The sequence below is a fragment of the Prinia subflava genome, chromosome 6, assembly GCF_021018805.1.
Source record: "Prinia subflava isolate CZ2003 ecotype Zambia chromosome 6, Cam_Psub_1.2, whole genome shotgun sequence".
In the NCBI taxonomy this organism is placed as follows: Eukaryota; Metazoa; Chordata; class Aves; order Passeriformes; family Cisticolidae; genus Prinia; species Prinia subflava.
In genome coordinates, this window is record NC_086252.1 from 15,361,015 (window position 1) to 15,386,661 (window position 25,647).

A 25,647-nucleotide genomic window follows, 5' to 3' on the forward strand; every position below is an offset into this window, starting at 1 on the left:
GCACCAGGTGCACATCTGGGACCACAACAAAGCTGAACTAAAGCTTTTCCCAGGTAATCATATTTCATTCTTCATTAAAAAATGCACAATGCAGACTAGAAATTTACAGAGCAGGCCAAAATCTGAGCAATTTCAACAAACCACAACAGTGTATACATGAAGACTTGTTACTCAGTGAATAAAGCATTACATTGCCATCCCTATTTGATTTCATTCATTTAAAAACCAAAGGTGTTTGCTTTGCTCTTCAAGTATAATGAATGCATTCTGTCAAGACAAAATAAATTATTGCTTCACAGCTAACTAGTTCTTAATCGATGTTCTAGGGGCACAAGGTAATTTAAGGTGATACTTCACACTTTATGAAGATATTTAGACTGGTTATTTACACTGCAAATCTAATACTGGTGCCTAATGTCAAGCAGGTTTTCCCTTCTTACAGCTTGGAAGTACTTCCAAAACCACATTTCTGTCGTGAATGAAAATGCTGCACAACCATTCTGTCTGAAAAGTTTGAGAGTGTTTAAATAAAATAACCACCCAGCCTAAGACAATGTAAGGGCTTAAGACTCGTGCTACATGTTAAAGTGGGCAGAAGGAAACTCATCTCACTCTGAAATCTATGAAGATGACAAAGTTTGTGCTCACACAGGTGTGATTAATCTGCATTATGTGACTGTCAGCATCTTCTGATGTCATTTTAGGTTGTTCAACCTGGTATTTTGATTTAAGTAGAATCAACTTCAAATATGGTGAGTGACACAAGAAAATCCAAGTTACATGTAAAATATCTAAACAGCTGAAATTCAAAACAGGTACAATTCCTTTTTTTGCTCACTGACCACCTGTATTTCTTACTTTGAAATATAATAGTCAGTAAAGAAAAAGGTTGTGATCATAAAATACAACTTAAAACAATTAAGTGGCTCTTTTATTTAAGCATAATTACATATTAAGAATTAATTAGGATGTAATTATTAAGAATAATTACATCTTCAGTTTTATGCTGCTGATTGAGACTTCAGACAGTGCAAGTACAGGATATCCAGAAAGAGCAGCAGAAATAACCAACAGCTTGTGAATTTTACAATAGTTGTGATGTCTGCATATTGAGTATGCATTGTGGAGTGTTATCTTAGCCCAGTTATATATGATGTGTACAACACAAATTTATGTTTTTGTGAAGATGTATTTTATGAGCTGTAAAATCTTCTAATTATACAGTAACAGTTCTTCAGTCTTATAGATTTCTGTTACATTTCCTGGAAGATTTATGATTTCAAAATAGTCTTCAATTAAGCACAGATTTACTTCTTGTTTTACTTCTCTTGTCCTGAGAATTTGAAAATTACTGTTATTTATATACAAAAGATTAAGGAATAATTTAAATAGAATCTTACTAAATCGTGTCCAAAAAAATGAAAGCTACATTATACTTACTTTGGAAAAACAACTTTTCCAGAAACTCTCAAGTCAGCTGAACAATTTTCTTGGGAGCAAAATCTTGCAAAAGTAAACTGTAAAAGTCAAATTAAAAAAAAGGCACTTCAGTGTCTTATGCTTCCTATAGTGAGTAACAGCATTTCCAGAGACAGAGACCCATCACCTAGTAACTAAGCACCAGGAAGTGTCTAATAGCTCTCACTGCTACCGTACAATTCAATCAGGCTATGATTTTCCATTTCCCAAACACATTCTGTGCATCCAGAGTAACAGTGGAGAGGCTTTCCAGACTCAGTCTGTCACACTGAAACCTGTGGGTGTATGTTCAGACAATTTTTACAGCAGTACAGAAGGAGGGCAGAATGTTTCAGAAGACCCAGAAGTGAGATCTGTGCAGTCTCTCCTATACAACAGCACAATAATTTTTGCAAGAATTTAATTCCACAGCCCTTACTCTTCCTACTGTTAGTAAAGTTTGATGAGAGCAGAGCCACCACAAGTTGCAGGTGTGCCTTGGTTATCAATATGCTATAGAGCACGTTTATGTCACTCTGTTCAACATCACCCACTTTCTTTCTTTACAACTCTGAGGGTTCTAAACAAAATTTGGAATGAAAATGACAAGTCAAAGCATGCCATTTAAAAGAAGCTTTTACCCATCTCAGGAGTTCTGATGGCCAACTGTATCTCAGTTACAGAAATACAGATTCAGATTCTCTGAATCACAGAGAGAGAGCTGAGCTGGAAGGGACCCATCAGGACACTGAGTCCAGCTGCTGGCCCTGCACAGGACATCCCCAGGAGTCACAGCCTGTGCCTGACACCCTTGTCCCAACACTTCTGGAACTCACACAGGCTTGGTGTTCCGACCACTTTTCTGGGGAGCTTACTATTGTGAAAGGTTAAAAATTCAGCACATTCTGACTTTTACTAAAGTCTCTTAGTAAGTTGGGATTTTTGGGGAAAAAAGGTTAATTTCATAGTTACTAAAGGATAAAAAATACACTCTTTCCTTTCCCTCACAGACATTGTATTTAAAAACCTGCAGTACCCTTACAGAACTAATATTTCAGCAACATCAACACTTCAAGATTAATACCAACACAATATTGTGTATTTAACATAGAAATAATTTTAAAGTATAATTTTATATTGGAAAGTGACTCATACCGTGTAGTTAAAAAAGAATGGATATCTCAAAGGGTGAATTTCATGCATGTGTGTTCTGAGGTATATAGTACTATATATACTGGCAAGTTCTCTGCACATACCTTTTTTATTTTTAAATCATAACAGATTGCATACAACTTCTGCAAAGATTTTTTTAGGCAAAAAATTAGGCATTTTTTCAGCATTCTAGTTGATTAATTAATATCAAGACACTATCCCCTAGGTGTTGGTCTGGAAAATGATTCCTTTTTATGCTGAGAATCAGTGAAGCTTTTTTTAACTGGAGGTGAAAACAAGAATATTTACTCACTGCATTGGAAAAACGAGCACTCATACACTAACCTTGCTTTTTATAACATCTTTTTCTTTCCTGCGTTGCAGAACAGGTTGAAGTGGTGAAAATTCTTGAACATTTCTTTTCTGTAGAATATGATGCCCCAGATGATAACTTGCTTCAACATGTACAGGAGTCAAGATATCCCTTACATCTTTCTATGAAAATTGGAAACCTAATGAGTTAATCATATAAGACAAAACATGTATGCTTATGTTTTAAATTTACAAGGTTGCCCAGAACTCACTAAAACAGCAAAACCTGCTTTTCACGTGTAAAATAATTCTATATGGTTATTATGCTTTTCCAGACATCTCTGTTGCTGAAGGAGACAATCAGAAATGCGTAAAAGCATAAGATGTTCAATGACAGCATCAGCCATTTCAGAGTGGATGATTCTCCTGTGAGGAGAAATCTTCCTGAAGAGAGCGAGCCCACTCCTCTCAATAATCCTGCCTCACACACCCATGGAAGGCTGCACTGCCCAAGGACAAAAATAGGCAAAGCTGCCTGACATGGAGAAAGTTCACCAGTGGAATGAGGCCAGGCAAACCCAATGGGTATTTAGGTGTAAAATCAAAAAGGGTTCTCCCACAGTACACCTAAATCAAGTCGTGACTGCATTTCATTTTTCTGCCCCTTCATTTCCCATTCTGTACTAAAAAGATGGAGCTCCTCAATAAATGTTTTGTACATGAAGCCTTGCCTGCATGGGAATGTTCAGATCAGAGCCCAAACTACCTGCTTGTGAAAACTGAACAGCTTGAGGCACCAACAGTAACAAACCTGATTAAATTACTCCCTAAGTGTGGGGGATAGACAGACACTGATTGTCCTTCCACATGGCCACTATTTTAATTCTTATCTGCATGTTTGTGTTGGCCAAATCACGTATTATCTAATTCATAATAATTTTCCACAAGGTCTTCTCTGCATCTGCTTTATACTGCTTCCATTATACTAATTAGCTATTAATTAGCCTTTACTGAAAATACATAAAATTTATATTGTCTCTTGCAAGGGCTGTACTTGACAGACATTCACACTTACTTAACTTTAGGAGCTTCATACAAGTACAGAAACCTTGTGGGTGGGAGGAGATGCTTATAATGCTATTAATTAAGAATTGAAAAGAAAATTGAATTCTATGGAGGGAAAAAACACCCTAATGATGGACTATAGGAAGTGATGAGGCAAATCAATTCCTTCTTCCTACACAAATACCTGCTACTGTTGGTACAGCAATCTGTACAAGGTCAGCTGTCAATCACATCTCTGTTAGTTTACAAAACTCTTATAAATTAAGTGGCAATTTGCCATTGCTCCTGCAAGCAACATGCACTGAGGTACAGCTATCAGTTGAGATGCATCTGGGCAATTTTCCAGTAGGTAACATAAGCTTTCCTTTCTACCCCGAAGCTTTACGCTGAAGAATTGGCTTCTGATCGTGTCACAAACAGAAAGCAAGGGAAACCAAGGAAGAAGAAAAATACATGGAAGAATATTTCCCTGCAGGTTTTTTTGTAGCTGCAGAAAATAAAATTTATTTTCCAGCCTTTGTGCAGGATCAACTGCATCAGTCACCTTGATAGATGTTCATTTCAAAAGGTCACAGAATTGCTACCTTGAGGATTTTAAATAAAAGGTTAGGCAAACTAGTCCATTATTTTATTTTATTTCCCCTTACATCTAAATACTCCCTTCTCTTTCCCCCTAATAAGGTCTGACAGGAGAGAAGTCTATTTTTTCTGAGTTTAATAAAATAAAACTCAAAAAAAATAGATTCCTTTGTGTTCACTGATTTTTATTGTTTGTTGTGGTTTAGGACTTCCAAGTTTTTCCATAATTTTTTGTTTTGGAAGACAAGCTTCTAAGATGTTTGATAGAACAAAAGTGATTAATTTTTTTCTTGTTAATTGAATTACCTTAAAAATATGATATCCTTGTCCTGATTACAGGTTTTTTTTCCACTTTGAAGAGAAGTCCCTCATTCATCTTTCAGAGGGACACATCCAGCACAAATACAACAGCTCACTCCCTCCAGGGCAACAGCCACTTTGAGACCACTTCTGTAGTTAAGATCTTACTGACAGATTCCTACTAACTTACTCCGGGCCAGCACCGTGCTCAGTTTCACAGGACGGTGGCTGTGGGATCCAACCCTACCTCTGCAGAGAGCAGAGCCCACCCAGCAGCTGGTGCCGTCTCTTCTGGGGTTGGCACAGGCCTCCCTGGCCCACACCCTGCAGTCCCCAGCAGCCTCTGCTGAGCCCACTGCTCTGGCACAGCTCCTGCCTCAGTGGCCTCTCCTCTGGAGCACTTCTCTCAGCAGATTTTTCTACAGCAAAGCACAGCACACTCTCTACACCACCACAGAGGGGAACTGTAACCACATTCACTACTAATCTGGTCCAGGAGAAAGACACATCTGTGCAGGCTTCACGTTTGAAAGCAGAGAGATCCCTTTTTCAGCACAGTGCACATTCTTAATATTGTTCAGCTCTAAATTCATTTGTGGAACTCTTATGAGTGCTCTTCCTACTCCATTTCCATCTTCAGGTTATGGATGAATGTTGCATCCCTTGAAGGAAAAAAATCAAGCAAGCCCAAGCAATGCCCTTCTTCACATTCTGCTAAGCCCTTGGCTCCTTGCAGCAAATTCACAAAGCACACCACACTATAAACCTTGAACTACAGACTTCTCTAGCAATTCTCTTCATTCACTTCCTATGAAACAGGAATGGGTTCTTTCCTTTTTAGCTGAGTCTATCTTATCTATTCACAATTAAAAGAGGAACAAGACCATACAAGTGTTCTTTGAAATAGTTACAAATGACAAGCCATAAAAGTTGCAAGTTTTAGGATTTGCATTAAGAAATACATAAGAAAGTTCCATCAGAAATGTTCAGCAAAATATGAATGTTATATCTTCATGGTTGCTCCAAACCAACCTCAATCTATGTATGATCTCTCATCCATAAAAATGATGAAAAAATTTCAGGAATACTCATGGTCCAACTTAAGCACTGTGGTTATTATTATTATTATTATGATACATCTTCTCAGCAATGAAAGAGATGGCAGAGCCACTGACTTCCCCAGAGAAAGCATCAGAATTAAAATATATTAACTGTGGAAGTTCTGAATACAAATATTGTATTTCCAAAATGATGTGATGCAATTGTAAACGGAACAGGTTCTTCTGCAGCAGGTCTGCTTTTCAGAGGAGGACAAAGGATTTACAAGACAATACACACTGAAAATTACATTACCCTCATAAATGCTGGATGATCTTTGCAGGCAGTAATATTGCTGTAAATCTTTACTTTTCCTGAGATCGTATCATATGTTCCATTTGAGGAAAAATAAAATCTTGCCTGTGTATCCTCTTTTCGGTTTGCATCAACACTCAGGTTATAAAGCAATACTACAAAATAAAACCCAGGGAAAAGAAAGGTTATAAAATCTTTAAGTGTTGCAATCATAATGAATTTATGGTAGAAATTATAATTTCTGACTCACTTCCATAAGTATGTTCTGTAACATCCATTTTAAAATGCTCTGTTTAAAAACACTCTGACATGAATCCATACCTAATAAAAACTTCCAGTACCCTGAAAATTGATTGCTTCATGGCTGTTCCCTGATACATGCTTTTATATCAGGGATACTTTACCAGGGTGTATTTATAGTTTTCTACCAAAATCTATTTATAGAAAACCCGCTTCAGTTAGTTACAGGGCTGACAGGAAATTGCAACAGTTAAGTCAACAAACACTGACAAATACTGTTTCACAGTTTCTTCTATTTAAGTTACCACCAATTGCTGTGATAACAAGTTGCAAGCAAGTTTCAGTGCATTACAGATCTACTCTAAATTTTTGCCAAGAGTTAGGTTACCTACAATTTCCACTAGTCCTTTTTTTAAGTTAAGTCTTATGTACAAGTCCAGGAAGGGTGACCCAGTCTGACTGCTCATCTTACAAAATGAATATGAGTTTCAAAAGATCTGATAAAGATCAAAAGACATGCAACTTTACAGTTCATCACTGCATGTGCTCTGTGTAACATGTTCCCAAAGGTTACTCTCTGTTCTCACACAGAAGAGTTGAGCAATTTAATTTTATATACCGTGTACTTGCAGGGCTGTTTGCAGTTTACAAATAGCACATGACACGTAGGTTAAAAGCACTCAGGCAATACAGTCAAATTTAGACAGTAAATGATTTTAAATTAATTCACCATGAACATTCCCTCTGATAAATACCACTTCTAGCAACACCAGGTTTTTTTGCCAAAAGCAAAACATGCATTATATAAAATATAATACAAGATTTTTCAGTAATTTTGGTGGGTCTCCCTCTCTTTCACATCATGCCCCACAATGGTGTGATCAGCTGCTTGAGCTGGTTGTGAAGGAATGTTTTCTCTCTGTTGCTAAGTGGAAGGCAGCATCCTGCAGCAGCCCCGTCTGGTCTGTCCATGCCTGAGGGGATTGCTGTTAGAGGACACCCAAACATCACCCTTGTGATGCTGCTGTCTCCCCAAGGCCAAGCAACCCCAGCACTCCCAGCAGGGATCTGCTGTTCCAAATTCAACAGAAGTGCAATGGCTTGATGTCATAGGGGAACCACGATATAAAAAAGGTACCCATGTTTTCAGCTTTTCATTTTATACTGAAGTGAGATTAACGGTCTGTTAAATATCAGCAGCATTATTCTGTAAATAGGTGCATTTGAAATGAACCCGTATAGTGGATTATTCTTCCAGCAGCTTACCAATGTACCCAGGTACCTCTCGTCCCCTATAGGCAAAGCAGATCTTCAGATTCATACAGGTGGCAGGCTGCTCGTTTTCCATGCAGTCTAGATTAGTTCGATTTATTGAATTAGAATGTTTTAAAGAAGCTTCAACAATTATCACTGGTTTTGTTCTAGGAATAGAAAAGAGTTAGTGTTCACAAATAATGTTCAGATACAGCTTACAGAATCTCTGCAAAAACTAACCATCCCTGGCAATCTATTTTTATATTTTAGAATTATAATTTTGAATTTATCTGCATTTTTCAGATAGTTTCAAATAGTTGTACGCACATTTGCTATCTCAAAAAGTTACAGAATTATATTTTCATTTTTGCAAAGTGTTTACTTAAATGTTTCATTTGTAGAGCCTTCTAGGGCCTAATGACTGAAATTCAAGATATCAAGAATATAATGAGGTTAAATGAAACTACTGAGTTTTAATAAATTCCACTAAAAAATAGATTGAAATTGTGTGGTCTTCAAAAGTACTGAAACATAGCAATCTCACCTCAGCACCACAGCAGAATCAGAGAAAAATGCACCAACTGCTACATCTGCACAAAAAGAATGTGTCAATAAGCATGATTTGTCAACAGGAATCACTTCTTAGGTACAAGCATTTTATAGCATAGTCACCTTTTGGTCAGCATTAGGACCAAATATTAGAAGGGATATGCTAGTATTCAAAGAAGTTCCTCACATAGTTGTCCACTATCAATAAATGCTGCATGCTAATTTGCTGGACTTGCAGATATCGATAATGTGATTATTTGATTTCTATTCCACGTTTAAGTGGCTGATACTGAAGGACAGCTCAGCTAAACAGGAGATACTTGCCTTCTTCTCCATCCAGATATTCAATATTACTATACATACACATACACATTGTTTTTATAGCTATAACTGATCTGCTTATGTCTACTATATGTATGAAATTACACATAGAGAGAAAAGTATTTACTTAATTCTAAACTAACTGAAACCTATTCATGCAAGAAGGAAAGAAGTATAGACAGTACATATACCTCTCAAATGAGGTAGCAAAAGTGAATTGTTAGATGACTAAATGATCTAAGGGCCTGAGGACGTGGCTGCCAGATTAGTAATCAACAGCTGATCTGAAAGCAGACTATTGGTAACCTTCCTTTTAGGCCAGCATTACAAATGAACCTGGATAACATTTCTGTGGACAGAGCCAGAACACACAACCTGCAGTTCATGGTAAATTTGTGCTTTTACATCCCCAAGAGCAGGACAGACATACCTGACTTGAGCAAAGACTCATCTGCACCATGTCTAAATGCTTTGATGATATGTATAAAGCAATTAATACATACTTGGCAGCCAAGCTGCTTTACACCAAATGAGCACTGCTTTGTCATGGCCACAAGAACTCCACAATGGTCTCAGTTCAATGCCATGAGCCCTAAGTGAGGTTAGAGTATTTCTCAAACTCAAGGAGCCCATGACTCCTGTCAAAATCCAGACTCTGGGAAGGCCAGCAATGTATTTAGCTTAACACACTAGTCTGGACAACAAACATGCTTCCAGTGCCCAAACCAGCTCATTGTGACATTTGTAGATGAGGTGTCTGCTTTAAAAATACAAATCCCATTTCTCTTCCCCTTGTGCACTATGATCTCACTATGACATTGTTCTCAGTCCTTAAATAATAGTTAGATGACCGTGAAAACTGACTGCCTGGCCTCAGCTTTACCTCTTCTTCCTTCTTCCCAAAATATGAGATGTGACATGTCACCTCAACAACAGATTCTGCTTCTGTTAAAAGTATCAAGTAGCACAGTAGGGTTGTTGCCTATGACTTTCTATTCTTTTAAAAATTAAACAGAATTGTTTAATTTACCTTGATAACCATTGTTATCTACATCAATGCCACTTGATATGGATTGTCCAAACATGCTTAAAGAATTACTGACTTCTTGTCCTTGTATTCTCTGAGGAGAAAAACATGTAAGAGAAAAATTATTCTTGGAAAGCTAAACTGTGAGTTACAATTTCCAATGAAAAATGTTAGCAGAACAAACCTGCTGCTGAACTTAAACCCCATAAACCTTTTCTAAAGCCTCCCAAACAATATTTTTCTCTCTTACAGATTATATAATGTCTGGAAATCACATAAACATTTTCTGAAGTCTTTTAATGTACTTCAGATGATCAGACTGTTAAATGAAGGAAAAACCCTCTCAGACTTAAATTTGTGTTTTTTCTGGATTGGGCATTTTGCATTGAAAAAGCATACCTGTGAAAACGATGGTGTTATTCCATCTCGCCTGCCATTGTATATATAAATAGCCCCTTTTAGATTATCTTCTTGTGGAGCCCCAATTGCCACATCTGTGAAAAACAATTTAGCAGTGATCTGTTGACTAGGAAATATGACCATGGAGCAGTTGAAGAAATGCAAATCATGATTCATGATGCATGCAATGCCAGTCCACATTTACCTGCCTGAATTCAAAGGCAGTGTTGAACACAGATATAAAGCAAACAGAAACAATACAGACCACCTCAGTAATGTGATTCTACTTTAATTACTGTGTGTGAAAAGCAACAATCAAATACTGCCATTTCGTTCAAGATGAAGTCTATTTCTAGCAATACTAATTTTGACCCTTAAGAGGTTAAAAGGTTAACCATGAAAGAAGACAAAATAATCACGATCTTTAAAAAAAGCGGAATAAAAAAGCCTTGTATTTATGGAACAGTGATGATTTTCCTGCTCTTCCCACATGGCTTAAGTCACTGAAACACAAGTACTCTTATTACAATGCCCAAAATGAACCATTTATTTTTCTATGAAATGTCCATAACAGTTAATAACAAGCTTGAAAAGGCATTTAATAGGGAAATGAAGGTAGCTGGTTGCTACAAAGGGATATGTTTTATGCCTAGATGACCTAATCCCAGAGGGGTGTGGCAACTCAAACTGAATGAACAAACCTCCTCACCACTCCATCCTCAACAGCCCTTACCAAAAACTCCCACGGTTCAAACAGCCAGAGGTTGTTAACCTAACAGCAGAGGGAGGGATGGGGAGATTATTTACACCATCTTGAAAGTCACTTCTAATAACTGTGAACTCGCATTTACAAATAAACAAAAACCAGAAAATTGAACTATCTGCAAACTAGAAGTACTTTATGCTGCACCAAAACCAAATCACAAGAAATGCAAAGTCTCTGACTGTTCAGTTTTATGCAGCAATTCTCTCATTGAATCCACATCGACTGAATCCATACTGCAGTGACTAAACCACGTAAAGCACATTGTACATCTCTCTACTGGTGAGATGGAAATGGGACAGTCAAGCTGTGCCTGTTAAAATTACACACACATTCTTGAGGTCAGATTCTACACCAACACATACACCGTTATCTTTACAGGGCTGATACTGATGGTTGAGATCATTGAAGAAGTTGGCTCTGGTCTGCTTTTTAATTACTACAGAAAAATGCTTTATATTACCCAATTTCTCTTTATATTTTGCTTCCAGCCTTTTACTTATTTTTTTTCCTACTGACACTCTCCATATTACATGCACTTTTTATTTCAGTATTTCACAGCAGTCTCCCAACATGAAGGTTGTTTGCAGCATCCCCATGTACTTAGTACTTACTGGTGACACAGAAGCAGATTTCAACTCAATTTTTGTTCATGATCGTTACAAAACTGCAAAATTGTTCTCCAACCTTTGTCTCAGGTATTTAACACAGGATCAGTGATTCCATCTGAGGCCCAGCACCAAAAGCTGCAGATTATGTTAACACTTTATACTCATGCTCTTTGTTAGACAGAACCTAGTCCCTTGGTATTGCACATCACTGTCTGGGAAGCAGTTGTATCTCAAGTCAGAAAAGTCAAGTCCCAAACCAAAAGAATTCTCAGACTTCCATAATCCTGCTGTTAATCATGACATTAACAGTGATCAGAGAGTTAAACCCAACAGGCTTTCTTTGTATTCTTACCTTCAAAGCCATCATTATCTATGTCTCCCAGATTGGCTATGGACTCTCCAAACCTCGCTGCATACGAGTCGCTCCCGCTGAGCTCTACGTTCAGCTCTACCATCTTTGCTTTCTGTAGGAAAACAGAGCCAATGGGACATTAACAGAGCCCCTTGCAGGTGACCTGGCACATTACTCAAAATGTTAAAACTGCCTTGGATACCAGTATATAACCACCAAACTCCTTGATGTAAAAGAATGCATTTTAAAAGCAAAAATATTTTATGGTATTTAGTGTAAAAATAGTGAAGTGATTACACTTCCACTTCTGAACATCAGAAAGAATAAAAAAGAAGCCTATTCTAATGCATGATCTGTCCACTCAGGTTATTTGCACAACTGAGGAGTACCAGTCTCTTTCCTGACTGGTACCAGTAACTGCATGCAAATGTTTTATTTCTTGCTTGCTTCTAAAGGGTTTAATAAGTTGCTCTTCAGATTGGCAGTTCAGTGGGAAGCACAGCAGTGGAGGAGAGCTTGGAAAGGGGCTGCAGTGGCAGGCTGTCACCACCCACAGCTCCTAGGAAATGAATCCAGCTTGTCTTCAGTTCCAGCATGGTGTGAGTAACTACAGCTGACACCGCAGCCTTTGGGGCTGTGCTCTGCACTCCTGCTGGGGCAGCCAGCACAGCTCTACTGCTGCTTTTTCCATATCTGGAAATATGGGCTGAGAAGAGAGGAAAACTCTTCTTCTTAGCCTATTAAACCAGAACGGCTGTGTTGCCATGTGTTTTTACGAGAAAATACTTACAGAACCTGAATTAATATAGACATAAACTCTTCCCTCTTCTCTGATGGTACTTTGCATGGGAGCACCAACTAGTAAGTCTGAGAAGCCATCTGAATTCAGGTCCACAGCACAAACTGCAGCTCCAAAGTAAGAGCCAAGCTGTGTGCAGACAAGAAATCATTATTATTTTGGAATTTTGATAAACACATGCTAGAAGTTATAATGTACAGAAAAGTAATATGAAAGATTTACCTGTTTACCCCTTAGTTCAAATAGAATATTTAGTTGCTTCTCATTGCTAAAAATATATGCCTAAAATGAAAAGAAAATACAAGTGGAATTTAGCAAACTGCAGTCTGAAATACTTTCCAGTACTCTCTACAGCATGTGCTGGAGAATCAGCAAAACAATGCACAATATCAAAGTGCAGCTATCTCCTGTTTCCTGTCTGCACCTTTCTTTAACACCATAGTTCACATCAACGTTATCCAGACTGCCTACCCTAATTCCTTCTTCAAGTTTTCCCCCCATGAGAAGTTATATCTGACATTTGTCTTTAATAAATTAATCTAAACTGTTAGATTATGGATGTTTTTGCAGAGTTATAGTCTTCAAGCCAGTATTATAGACAATCCCTTACTTTACCAGTCTGCTCCTGCTGGGGAGCCCCTCCAATTACTTCTATACTGGATGGTGTCAGAAAGTGTCCAGCTCCAACAGAATATCCTGCAAATCAGAAATGCACCATTCAGTACTGGAAATGCTACGTAACAAATAAAGAATGGGAGCATGCCTTATGAAAGCTGTCAACACCACAAATTATCGTGACTCTGACATTAAGACCTCACACAAGTCATTAATGAAAGTAGAATAGAAAATTTTTGAAGTAAAAGGTCACTACAGACAGTAAGTTCCATCAAGCAGGAAAAAGTGTCAGAAACACTCATTTCTTCCCAAGAACTCAATTATCTGCCATACTTCAAAAGACAATACAATAAATTGCAAACACCTTCTGTTAATGCATATTCTGCAATTGTTCAGAGAGTCCATACTATTAATACAAATAAAAATGATCCAAAGTATCATGGACACAGAAAATGTCAGGAACAAATTGAAGAAGTCTCATTATGCGGTAAGAAATATTACATCAGATTTGTAAACAAATCAACATTACAAAGTACTTCTGTATGTGGAGAGAGATTGTAAACAGGACCATATTTTGGTGCAGACACCTAGATATAGAATTGCAGAACAAAGGCTAACACCTTAACCTGTAGCTGCACAAGTCATCCTTACTCTCTCCAGAACACACAGGCTCAGCTGAAACAGAGAAGACAAATAACATATTCTGCTACTCTTGCATTTGCTGAATGACTGCTGATGTTCACAGCATGCAGAAAAAATGGAAAAATCATCTTGGATAGATGAGAACAAGCCCTGAGTCTTTCATCTGTGAAGATAACTTGCCTAGAATTCAAGTTCTCATTAAGCCACCCTTTTCTTTTCATATTTTAAGCTAAAAGAGATGTACAGAGTAATTTATCACTTGAAGGTCAACACCTAGTTTTTATTTACTCAACAAAAAATTAAGGATGAACCTGAATTTACCTCCTCTGACATTTATTTTCTGGTTATTTTTGTTTTGCTAAAGTGTAAACATTACTAACTCTTAAAAACTTTAAAAAAAGCCAAACATACACAAAAATTACAGTAATCACATGGTCCTCATTTTTCTTTATTAAAATATTTTGCAGGGGAAGAGGAAATCCCATAACTGACCCTTTAAATTTAAAGGCATAGAGAAATTTATTTCCAACTCCATAGTTTTCTCCTTTCTACCATCACTACAGTTTTTCAGTTTTATGAAATATTATTTGCCCTTCTCAGACTTCTAACAGGAACTGTGTTCTACTTCATGATTTCTTTAAGGCAGTTTGTTAAGTGCCTAAGGTTACTTTTTCATCAAGGCCAGCTGAAATATTGAAAGATTGAATATTGAATATTCAATAACTTTGAATATTCAAAGTTTTTCAAACAGTGAATAACTTTGAAAATTCCTTTTATAGAAGCCAGCTACTACTCTCCAAGAGACTCTGAAGTAGTCAAGAAAATATTATCTGGTGTATGTGTTACAAATGTCTTTCTAATTTCTTTCCTTCTTTCAGCTGTCTGGTACATGAACAGCTTTGTTTCTTCTAGCTTATGGAAAATACTACAATACTACGTCACTTCCTGCAGTCTCTAGTTTCTTAATTATTATTCTTTAACAGTCTAATGAAAAACATAAAGATGTCAACATCTCATTCCCTACCAGAGGAAGAATAGAGTAAGTAGATAATTGTATCTACTCAGTGCCTGAATTACACTCTGGTCACAATACACTTCCACCACTTGGTAGGGATAATTTTATTCATTACTTAAGGCAGCAACAAACTCAGACTTCTAAAAATAATATTTTGGTAACAGAATTAACCCTGAACAGATTTTTGTCTTCAATAATTACAAAGAGGGGACAGAAGCCATGGGAGGGGAAGGTAGGTACCTTCAAATCCTTCCAACCACACTATGGATTATTATGAGGGAAGGAAGCAGAGGTTAAAGCAGCATCAAACTGCAGAATTCAGTTTTATCACAGCTGCTACTACAAAGACACACAAATGAGTTAATGTGCGCTTCTTCACTTCCCTGTAGAAGGGCAAGTTTAGAGGACACATGGCTCTGCTGAGCCAACATGTACCACGTCACTAGAGTGAAGCAAACTCCAGCTGATTTCAGGTCCTGGATGGCCAAGGTAACTGAGACAGACCACACATGCACGGACAGGCCTTCCCTAACCTCTCCCCAACACAGGCCAAATGCAGGTTTTTACCCTTTGCCTCTATCTGGCTCCTGACTGTCAATGATTTGACTCATCCATTACAGTAATTCTCATTCTTTTACTTGCAGAAGAAGAAATCTGGAATGAACTTTTTTTCCCCTAGCCAGGGGCAGTACTTTCCCTGCTGATTATTACTGGAAAGCTTGAGCTTTTTCATTCTCTGAAGCTTTTCTTTTGTCCTGTGAAAGGTTAGAAGTTCTACTGGTTGACCCTAGGGATCTGTGTGTCTGATCCCCTTCTACCACCCAGTCTCTCTTCTGCTCGACTTTCCCACAGAGTCGCTGTGGCCTGTGCAGGCTCAGAGCTGAATTCTGAAGTCTTAGTTCACTGTGTTTCACAACAGTTATTTCATAACATAGGCCAACTTCCCATTATCAAGGGAGTGGAATGAGAAACAGGAAATGTCTATCCATGTGAACAGGAACTTTGAATGGGAAAATTCAAAAACCAATGGTCACAAGCAAAAATATTCTTGCTCAGGAGTTCAGGAAGGACAGATGAGCTTTTCTCAGTGTGTAGTGAAAAGATTGAAACTGCTGTTGTTTTTTTTTGGCACATCCTTTCCAAACTGTAGCACTAAATTCAGCTAGTCACTTAAAGGTATGTGAGTAGAGCTTCATGGCCTTGGTTATAGACATTCATAAATGAGGTTTGGCTTCTCACATATCCAGACTAAGGTATGTTTGGAATAAAAAAGAAAAAATAATAACCATTGGAGGAAAGCTTGTTTCTAAAGGTCATAGCATACTTCCCCTTATTAATAATATAATTAAGACTTGCTTTCAGCTTTCACTGTAAAAATCTTTTCATGTTTCTGTTAAATGTGAAATCACTGTCTTTTTCTGTGAAAGCTCTCGGCAGCATTTCAGGCTTGAGTGAAATGAAAATCATTGTTAATCAGAAGCATCCCTACCTTCTAAATCAAGAAATGGTTAAAAGTCAGTAGTGAGATGATAAGAATAGAAATCCACTGTTTGAGAAGTTTCCTCATAAAAAGGAGCCTTATAATTAAATATTTAACAAGATCAGAACACATCTTTAGAACTGTTGTTCTGGGATTAATAATGAAAAAAATAAAAAACACTGTGCACTCACCCTAAGACCAGCTATCTAGCTTATATTTCAGTAAAGTATGAAATATTTTAAGTACCTAGATAACTGCCAAATTTCACTTGGTTATTTGAATCTGTGTAAGGGTGGATTGTATTCGCAGTTGTATTGTATACAAAAACAGAACCAGTCCAATAAAATGATCCAGGGGCTCCCATTATAATTAAGTCCTAAAAGAAAAGTAAAACAAAGCCATGTTAATCACATTGCAATAGTCACAAAAATAGGCCTAACAAGTAAAATGCTCTTCTTTAGATCTCCTGTGAATTCTATGAAATGCTACTGGAGATGCATCTGGCTCAGCACTGGGGTTTACTACTACATTACAGATAATATTTTCCAGATTTCACAATAATACCATTATTAAAAGCTTTGAACTGTAACAACAAAATAGAGCAACAATCAGGATAGTCTCTTCTGAAAAGAGATTTTTAGAAATTACAATCTAGGGTGGAATGGAGATTAAATAATACAGAATATTACTCTGGAAAGCAAGAAGGTAAGCATTATAAATGTTACATCAAACAGATTAAAGCGAATAATAAAATTTCATCCTCTGCTATAATCATGCCCTTTTTCCAGATGAAAAATAAGTTTGGATTTTGTAAGGGGTAAAAGTATTCTTGGGAATAAAAATTAAAGCCTTGGAAATTATCATGCAAGTCATAGCAAGAGTCAATTAAAAACAGACCACAAAAGTGATTTTCCCCTCCCACAATGAAATACAGCATTGGTGTTTGCATTTACACATCCACATATATATATATATATCTATATATATATCTCATACATAAAAATAAGTAGATAAACAGAGAGACATTTGGTATCCTTAATACACACCTCAATGTAAAAACTAGACATTCCAGCCTGACACGACCCATGGTTTTCTCCAAACTTTCGTACATGATCTGGGAATGGGCAAGAAACATTAAAAAGGATAAGAAGCCTATAGTTCCAGAGTTTTGTTACCAGGCTTTCAACAGAAGTTGAGACAACTTAGGAAAAAAACAAACCAAACAACACCCCCTCCCAGAAGTTGGTTTTCAGTTTTGTAATACAACTAAAAACACCAGCTTCCACTTTATAGCCTTTAGGTGCAATATAGTATTGTAACAAACTCAAAACACCTTGTATCACTTGATCACACCTGCCTTTGAAATATTGTGACTTTACAGGCTATACTTGTCTTTCAAAACTGTTCAACGAACAAAACAATGAAATAGTTTCAGCACCGTATCTGGATACTCTTCCCCTCTGTACGTGAGGCATACTCTGACAGTCTTACATATCTTGACAGAACTTGCCCTGTGCTCCACTGGTGCCACGAAGGGTTTGTGTTATGGCAGTCTTAGGCACACTTTCATCCTAGCAATCCAACACTGTCCCTCCCTGTTTCCCTGCAGCTCTTTGCTGACTGCCTGCCATCGGAGTTCCCCTTATTCCATACACAGATTTGTACACCTACAGTTGCCAAAGATGAAAGCATCGTTTCACCACCCCTTGTAACAGTCTCCAGAGCAGAGGGACATTTGATGGCATAACTCTGTCTGCATAGAAAGGTTAGGTTGCCAGCTGATCTTTGCATTGGCAGGGCACAGGGGAACAAGATTGTTCTCCTGGGTGGGTGATAGGTAAGAATGGGAAAGCATGGATGGAATTATTTGCTAGATTCAGGCCGTGACTCTTATTCTGCTCCTGAAAATCCCCTGAAGGTCTCATGCCACAGCAGCAGCCTTGGCAGAGGGCGTGTAAGGGACAAGGACACGCACTGTGACAGGCACTGCAGCACCTTAGTATCAAAGGCTAAGGAGCAGATAGCAACAATCACTTGCAGGTATTTCTGCTGCTCTGCTGTGAGACTCTCCAGAGCAATGACAAGAGTAAAGGAAGGAAGGATGTCCTCTACTGGCCTGTTTTTGAGAGGCACACATCCTTCACAATGCAGTCCAGGAAAAAAAACTATTCTGATGCCCTGTTTCAATTATTTTTTGCCTTTTGAAAGCACGTTTTCATTGATGTGATAAACACCTTTCCATCACAAACTAGGGCCATATCATCAGCACTCAGCCTCCATACCTTTGGCTGCAGTACAGCTGCTCAGAGCAACACAGGCTTTTCACAAACTCTGCACCATTCAGTTGAGCATCTCATCCCTCCCTACAAAAGGACTCAAGCATTCTGCTTACCTATATAGCATGGGCATATTCTTCTGCTCAGCTCAGTTCGAAAATCAGAACGAATGCTGAAACAAATCCCGTATGGCAGTTTGTGCTCATTTTTCACGTAAAACACATTTTTCCATCTATGTCCACAAGCCTATGGATATAAAACAAACACAGCATTCGACACAGAAGCCTGGGAAAGCTGACTGCAGCCTGACAGACAGACACACAGACCCAGTGGTTAATACATACAAGGATAGATCCGTTCTCCTTGGGCTGCCTCGACAAGCTGACACCCAGCCACTGGTTATCCCGCTCCTCCACACAAGTCTTCCCACAGCGCTCTCCACTGGGATGGCCTAGGAGACAAAGACCCGTGCTCTGAACAGAGGGACGAGGTAAGGAACGATGGGCCGGGTAACAGGAGCACCCAAAACTCTGGGGGGACAAGGCAGCAGTTTGGGTTTGGTGGATCTGACCTCTCTCTCTGTCTTACACAGGTCATGCAGACTTTTTACTTTCCTCTTGAGCCAAGGGATGGTTGTGGGTAGCCAAAGGGAACATACGGGCTCTGAATGTGACAGGCTGGCGGTCAGGATGGGCTTCCCCTCATTACTCACACAGAATGTAACATTACACAACAATTTTGGTGACGGGCTGTCCCTGTAAGTGCTCTTCAGCCTAGAAGTTCCTAAGAAATATTAGTGATACCTCTGAGTGCCACCTCAACTCCAGCCTAAAGCAAACATCTCTCCAACTGTGTGTCTATTGGCAGCAGACATTAGACCAATCTACTGCAAATGGCCATCCAATAAAGGTTGTACAACTGCCAGCTCTACTGGGGATGGCAGGTCATTACCTGTGCATGTCCTGCATGCTGCTTTCACTGTTGCAATTATTCACCAGCAGTTATTATTGTTTATTCTGAAGCAGTTATTTTTTAAAACCTTGAGAGGACACATTGAAATGTCTTCAACTCTGCCCCTACTGCCCAAAAGGCTACATTATTGCCAAGTTAGCAAATATTTGCTTTCTTCTGAAAAGTATTAGTGGTCCCAAGGAGAAGCTACACATTTATTCTAAGTTATATAAAGCAAGTTTTCATTTTTTAAGATGTTTGTATGAATAAGCATTAATAAAATTATTGAATTGGTATTTTCTATGCATCAGCATGACAGCTTATGAAAAAAACTTCTTATAAAATAAGGAAATGCATTATGTCATTTGAACAAACTCTTTTGCATAATTTTTAAGACTTTCTCAGATTGAATACAGCTACAGGTGAACTCAAAATGTTTGAGGTTTAAGGGTTAGCTTAGTTACCCAGAAGAGGATGTCAGTACAGACCACAGAGTACTAATACTGATGAGACACTATTTACATGGGAAAAAGCCCCATAAATCACACCCCACACCTTCTCACCCCACCAAAAAGCCTGCAAAAATTAACTTAAAACAAACAAAACACCTGTGCTGAGAGCAGAACTGGAATTTATTAGTGCCCAATGGATTAGAGAGACTAGCCAATAGGATAATCTCTGTATTCATTTAATGTCAGAGATGTGAGCTTCCATGTACTGAATATATACTGCTTTTCAGAAACAAGTGTGGAATTTAGTTTTGGAATTGAATTTTGGGGTTATGTAATGAAAACTCACTTCCTAAGGGAGACATTTCCATGGTTTGCATGAATTATAGACTGAATTATCTGACTGAAATCTCCTCAGAAAAGAAAACTCCATTACACTCCCATGTGTAAGAATTAAACCTCCTTTAAACTGCAAAAGACACTTCTGGTAACTCCCTTCTAGCAATGAGTTCCATCCTCTTGAAACAATGACTTACCTGGGACTTGCTTTTATGTGAATTTGCAGGAAATGGAAGAAGCAGAGAAGACCAGGGCAATAAATTTAGACGCAAGAGATTGAGACTTTTTATCAGTAAGTCAAATAAAACCAGATAATGATGATGTGAGAGATGAGTAAGTTCAGCCTGTCTCAGTGCTTCATTCCTGTGCCTGTTCCAGAGGTTTGTAACAAGAAAAAGCACCACCATTTCTCAACACTCACTGGATTGTATTCCCCTTTTCCTTTCCTCCAGTATATGATGATTCAGCATTATCCTGGCCCTTTGCTGACATGCTGCCTTACATTTCCTCTCTTTCTCTGACTGGCAAGTATTCAACCACCTTGAAATTACAGACCTCTGAGGAAGAGAAAAGCAAGAACCTGACATCCCAGACATCCTGATGAGTCCCTGCTCAGGCTGTGACATTATAAAAGCTTTATCAAATGAGAAAATGCAGTACTCTGCACAAGCAACAGAGCAGCACTGCATAAGCTCAAGAGGACATGGCAGCTTGGTTGCCTCAGGGAAAAGGAGCACGTGCTGTCATAAAGTCACTGAGAAATAAGTAATTGCCCATGCCTGTGTACATTACACAGCTGGAAGATACACTTCTGCTGTAATCCTCTCTGAACACACCCACAGAAACAATGCAACTGCAGATAAATAAGGTCATACCTGATAAAGCCACTTCTGGTTGTGGCCTCAAGGACCATAATACAGATGTTTGCAATGTCATCTGAGAAACCAGTTTTATATAACTTGCTACAGTGTTTTCCATGCCCAACAGCCTCTCATGACCCATTTTATCCTCCCAAAGCTCCTCTGGTCCTATTGCTAACTGATGAAAACTGTGAAGTCTGCTGCAAAGGCAGTAAGCCTTCTGATATCCTGCTCCTAGATGTCAGGGCTTCAGAGTCTATTTTTACTCACCCAGGAAGTATTTTCTGTTTTCACAGATCTGATAGGTTTTATTTCTCTTACATCCCTCAAATGACTTCTACCCAAAACATACTAAATGACACCCGTTTCCATCTTTGTGTAACAGACCTAGGTCCAGAAGATCCCACGTTCCTTGGAATAGCATGACTGTTTCAAAGAGATCACTTGCAAGGCATGAGCAGTGCAAATGACATAAAAAAAGCCACACTACCAAACCCCAAACTTAATGAAATCAAAGTCAAATAAACACAGCTCTGCTTTTTGGGGAAACCCATTAACTGTTCACTTTTCCATTGTAATGATTCAGCTGGGGGAGCTAGAGGGCAATTTGTTCACAGGTTAATTTGTAGCAGAAACTTAAAGGAAGGGAGCAAGACTGAAACTGCAGGCAGAGCTTTATGGCCTTAGGTTATGCACTGAATTTACTGCATTCATTTGTACCTAAAACAAATTTTTTCTTAATACTGGATGGCAAATTGCACAAACTATTTCCCATATACTTTAGCCAGTCAATCACTGTTTCAAACCTGAAAGCAGTGCTATTGAAGAATTTCTGTCACATTTTGTAAGTTCAAAATTCAATAGGTCAAAACCTCTAAAGAACTTTGTGTAAGCTCCTCTGCAATAACCTGTGACTACCCCAAACTGATGTGGGCAAGGATTTGAAACTTGTGACTAGAAGATGGACACATAGTGCTTCAATCTGAAGCGCTGTATTTTGTACTTGTGCCTCAAGTTTGATTAGAAGCCTCTGCATCTAGCATAAGACATTATTTAAAAATACTCCAAAAATAAATAAATCTGCAGTCTAGAACACTTGACATCATAAACAGAAGTACCAGAACTCAAAAAGAGACTGAAAAATCTTCTATCCATCAATCAGAGAGACATTTAAAAGTGCCAGTGAAGGGCTAAGACTTGCTAGTGTATCTCATGACTCTTTTCAGCTCTTAAACTAGCCCAGGGCCTGCAACATCTTGAAGAACATCAAATTCTTTAAAGTATGTCTGGATGAGTTGTCCCAGATACTGTGATGACTGCAGCATAAGACTGTTCCCAGCAGCTCTTTTGCTACTGAGGAGGCAGAGAGGAACGTGTGACATGTAAAAATATGACAGCAGTTTTGTGTGATCAGAGGCTTCCTAATTGTTCATGAATCCTTCATTAATTAGTTATGGCAGTTTCAAGGCTACTTTAGCAAAAAGGAGAGACAAAGTATTTTAACATAGTTATGTAACTAAGTAATTCACATCCATTTATGACAGAAGTCCAACATTTGGAAAGCCACTTCTATTGCCTGTTATCACCTCTATGTTTTTGCGACTTGTAACCAGAAACTTATCACCTCAGAGCTGCTTTTACCAGAATGAAATGCAAATTCAACTATTTAAGACCAAGATGGAAACACTTATTTTTCATTGTGCCTGTTCAGCAGTATAATATATATAAAACACATTTTTCTAAGGAAATTCCCTATTCCATTAGATCCCGAACTTGAATGAGTTAGATGACTGATAATTAAGTTCAGCTCTGTAATTACAAGCTCCCCTGCATATTTCTCTGACCTCAGATACTACCCCACTCCATTCACATCCCAGGCACCACAGCTGCCTTTGGCTTCTTCATTGACCTCAATGACCTGTTTTACAATACAGCACTTCTTTCCAGCATCTATTTAACTCCAGAAATACTACAGATGAACCTTAGCGATGCAAAGATGCCATCCAGCAGTACTGGAAACCTACAGTTTGTACAAATCTCATGTAGTGTAACTGTATTTTAAAAAGTATATTGTGCAACCTGCAGCTGCTAAACCTGGGAACAGAGGCCATGTCAGCCTAAGCTTTTGGAACCACATAAACATTCTCATGTACCTGTTGCCTCATTTCACTTAGAATTACCTAAGCCATTGAGGAAAACTCCATCATGTTATTTCCTTAGAGATTTTGTTTCTCTATTGGCTAAATGAAACTGAGAGGAACTGCAGATGTATGTAGTTTTCAAAGAACCTGAAACTTGCAACCCCTCCTTTGCTTTCCTTTCCTCACATAGTAAAGAACTATTTTTACTGCCAATTCAGGCACAGGGGTTTATTGCCTCTTAGTATATGCTATTTCACCACTTTAGTTGATCTCTTTGACTTTTTGCAAACCTCTTCATACAAACAGGCAGTGAGGAAAAAAAAAATCTCTTTGTTATGAATAACTTTTTAATACCTATAGTATTGGAATGAAATACTCAAAAAAACCTCAAAAAACTACTTGGACTGGTAAAAATTTAATTTCCATTTCTTCTAGTAGCAACTGCTCGTCTTTTTCTTATATGACTACACGTAAAACACAACGTACCTTAGGATTTTGTAGCCCAGTTATAAATTATAACTCTTATACCCATTTGTAGCAAAAAAAAAAAAAAAAAAAGGACAGAACCTGTCAGTTCTAAGTTTTATGCACAGGAATGTAGAGAAATAACTGTTTTACCATATTTTTGGACATAGAATGCTGAGCTCTGCCCTGACAGCCAAAAGTTGATGGCGCGCTATTGGTTTCAAATCTTTTGATAGCCCTTTCCCGCGCTTCTCCTCAGTGGGCGGCGTGCTCCTAACGGATGGGACACTCCCGGACAGAGGGTGGCAGGGCACAGGCTGAGGAAGATTCTCTCCACAGCACACGAATAGCGTGAACAGCACTGTATGCGAGTGGGACAGGAAGAGCCCAAAGCAATTCACACATGTTCACGGTAGCCAACTGCAAAGCCTTGCCCTTTTAAACAAGTCTCAAACACTTGAAAGTGGAGTAAGTTCAAGCAGCATCTTCTAAGTACGGAATAGTGGAGATAAAGAGAAGTTAAGTTGAATGCAGGACCCGTAAAAACTGATTCAGTCAAAAATAGCTTTGTTAACTTGAAACTCCAGTAAGTATGCAAGCAGGGAGAATCCATCAGCAAGACAACTGTGGTTCAGAGCTACTTGAGGGTGGCTTTCACAAAGAGAAGGCTTTACAGAAGAAAACATGATTTAGGCACATACTTCCTCCCATCCCTGAGGTTATTGCATTCACCCACTGCCCTGAAAGCTGCACCGGCTCTCCGCAGAGCAGTGTCACACCGAAACCTCATGGGGCTTTTAACCCGGAGGCCGAAAGGTGCGAAACGGCTGTGGGAACGACCTCCGTCACACCTAACTTCCCCAAATCAAGTTTTGCGCGTGTTTTCTCTCTCGATGCCGCCGCTAGAGTCCCCGGGCAATAGCGCTGATCTCGCCCTTCAGCGAGAGGCAGAGCGCTCTGCAGTTTAAGCCGGAAGGGCCCAGCACAGCCCGCGGGGCAGCGGAGCGGGGCCGCGGGCACCGACCCCCCGTGCCCGCCCGGGGGCTGCCCGCCCACGCCCCGCCGCCGACTCACCCAGCTGGAGCTGCTCGCACTCTCCGCTGGAGTTCCCCCCGATCCGGCACCGGAATATGGCCCCGGGGCTCACCACCGACTCGTTGGCGGGCCAGCTGGCCCGGGGCGCGCCCGCCACCAGCCTGCGGGGAGAGACGGCAGCGTGAGGAGCCGCGGCCGCCACAGGGCGCGACGGGACCCGCGGGGCGGCGGGGCCGGGCACTCACCATCGCTCCTCGCCGTGGCGGTGCAGGAGAACCGAGTACCCGAAGAAGGTCCCGTTGCCGCCGCGGAAGAGCAGGGCGTGCCGCGTGTCCAGGTTGTAGGGCCGCACCGTCGGCAGGCACTGCCACAGCAGCAGCAGCGGGGCGGCCCAGCCCGCAGCGCCCCGCGCCCTCCCGCAGCTCCGCATGGCTCCGGCCGACCGGCAGCGCTCCGACGCCGCTTCCCGCCTCCCCGCTCAGCGAGAGGGCAGGGCAGCGCCGCGCCCCGCCCTGCCCTGCCCCGCCCTGGGTCGCCCTCCCCTCGGCCCGGGCCCGGGGGGTCCCCGCCAATGGGGGTCACACGGGCACGCCGCCACCTCCTCCAGCGCGGCCCCTCTGCCTTCCCCGGCGGCGGGGTCGGGTTTCTCCCCGCCCCGTCCGCCCCCACGGGGACGCTGCGGAGGGGACACGGTCCCCGGGGCCCCGTGTACCCGGGGACACAGTGCACTGTCCCGGGGGACGCGGCCGCCCCGACACCGGCTGAACAGAGAGGGCCGCGTTCCCCTCGCTTCACCTCGGCACGCTTGCCCGGCTGGGCCGGCAAGGGGCGAAGGAGATACTGCA

General features: G+C 39.9%; 1 protein-coding gene across 1 annotated transcript in view; it reads right to left on the reverse strand.

Annotated features, from left to right (window-relative positions):
• ITGA4 (integrin subunit alpha 4) overlaps window positions 1-25,414 on the reverse strand; it is a 35,721-nt gene extending 10,307 nt beyond the window's left edge. The window contains exons 1-17 of the mRNA XM_063400408.1: window positions 25,048-25,414; window positions 24,842-24,963; window positions 18,907-19,013; window positions 18,679-18,808; window positions 17,333-17,400; window positions 16,533-16,662; window positions 13,145-13,230; window positions 12,757-12,816; window positions 12,526-12,663; window positions 11,736-11,847; window positions 10,010-10,104; window positions 9,614-9,704; window positions 8,258-8,303; window positions 7,726-7,880; window positions 6,220-6,374; window positions 2,956-3,105; window positions 1,441-1,517 (exon numbers count right to left, since the gene is read on the reverse strand). Coding sequence (XP_063256478.1) covers window positions 1,441-1,517; window positions 2,956-3,105; window positions 6,220-6,374; window positions 7,726-7,880; window positions 8,258-8,303; window positions 9,614-9,704; window positions 10,010-10,104; window positions 11,736-11,847; window positions 12,526-12,663; window positions 12,757-12,816; window positions 13,145-13,230; window positions 16,533-16,662; window positions 17,333-17,400; window positions 18,679-18,808; window positions 18,907-19,013; window positions 24,842-24,963; window positions 25,048-25,232 — 1,907 coding nt within the window. The 5' untranslated portion in view covers window positions 25,233-25,414. The remainder of the gene's footprint in view (window positions 1-1,440; window positions 1,518-2,955; window positions 3,106-6,219; window positions 6,375-7,725; window positions 7,881-8,257; window positions 8,304-9,613; window positions 9,705-10,009; window positions 10,105-11,735; window positions 11,848-12,525; window positions 12,664-12,756; window positions 12,817-13,144; window positions 13,231-16,532; window positions 16,663-17,332; window positions 17,401-18,678; window positions 18,809-18,906; window positions 19,014-24,841; window positions 24,964-25,047) is intronic.
• Between the last annotated feature and the right edge of the window lie 233 nt (window positions 25,415-25,647).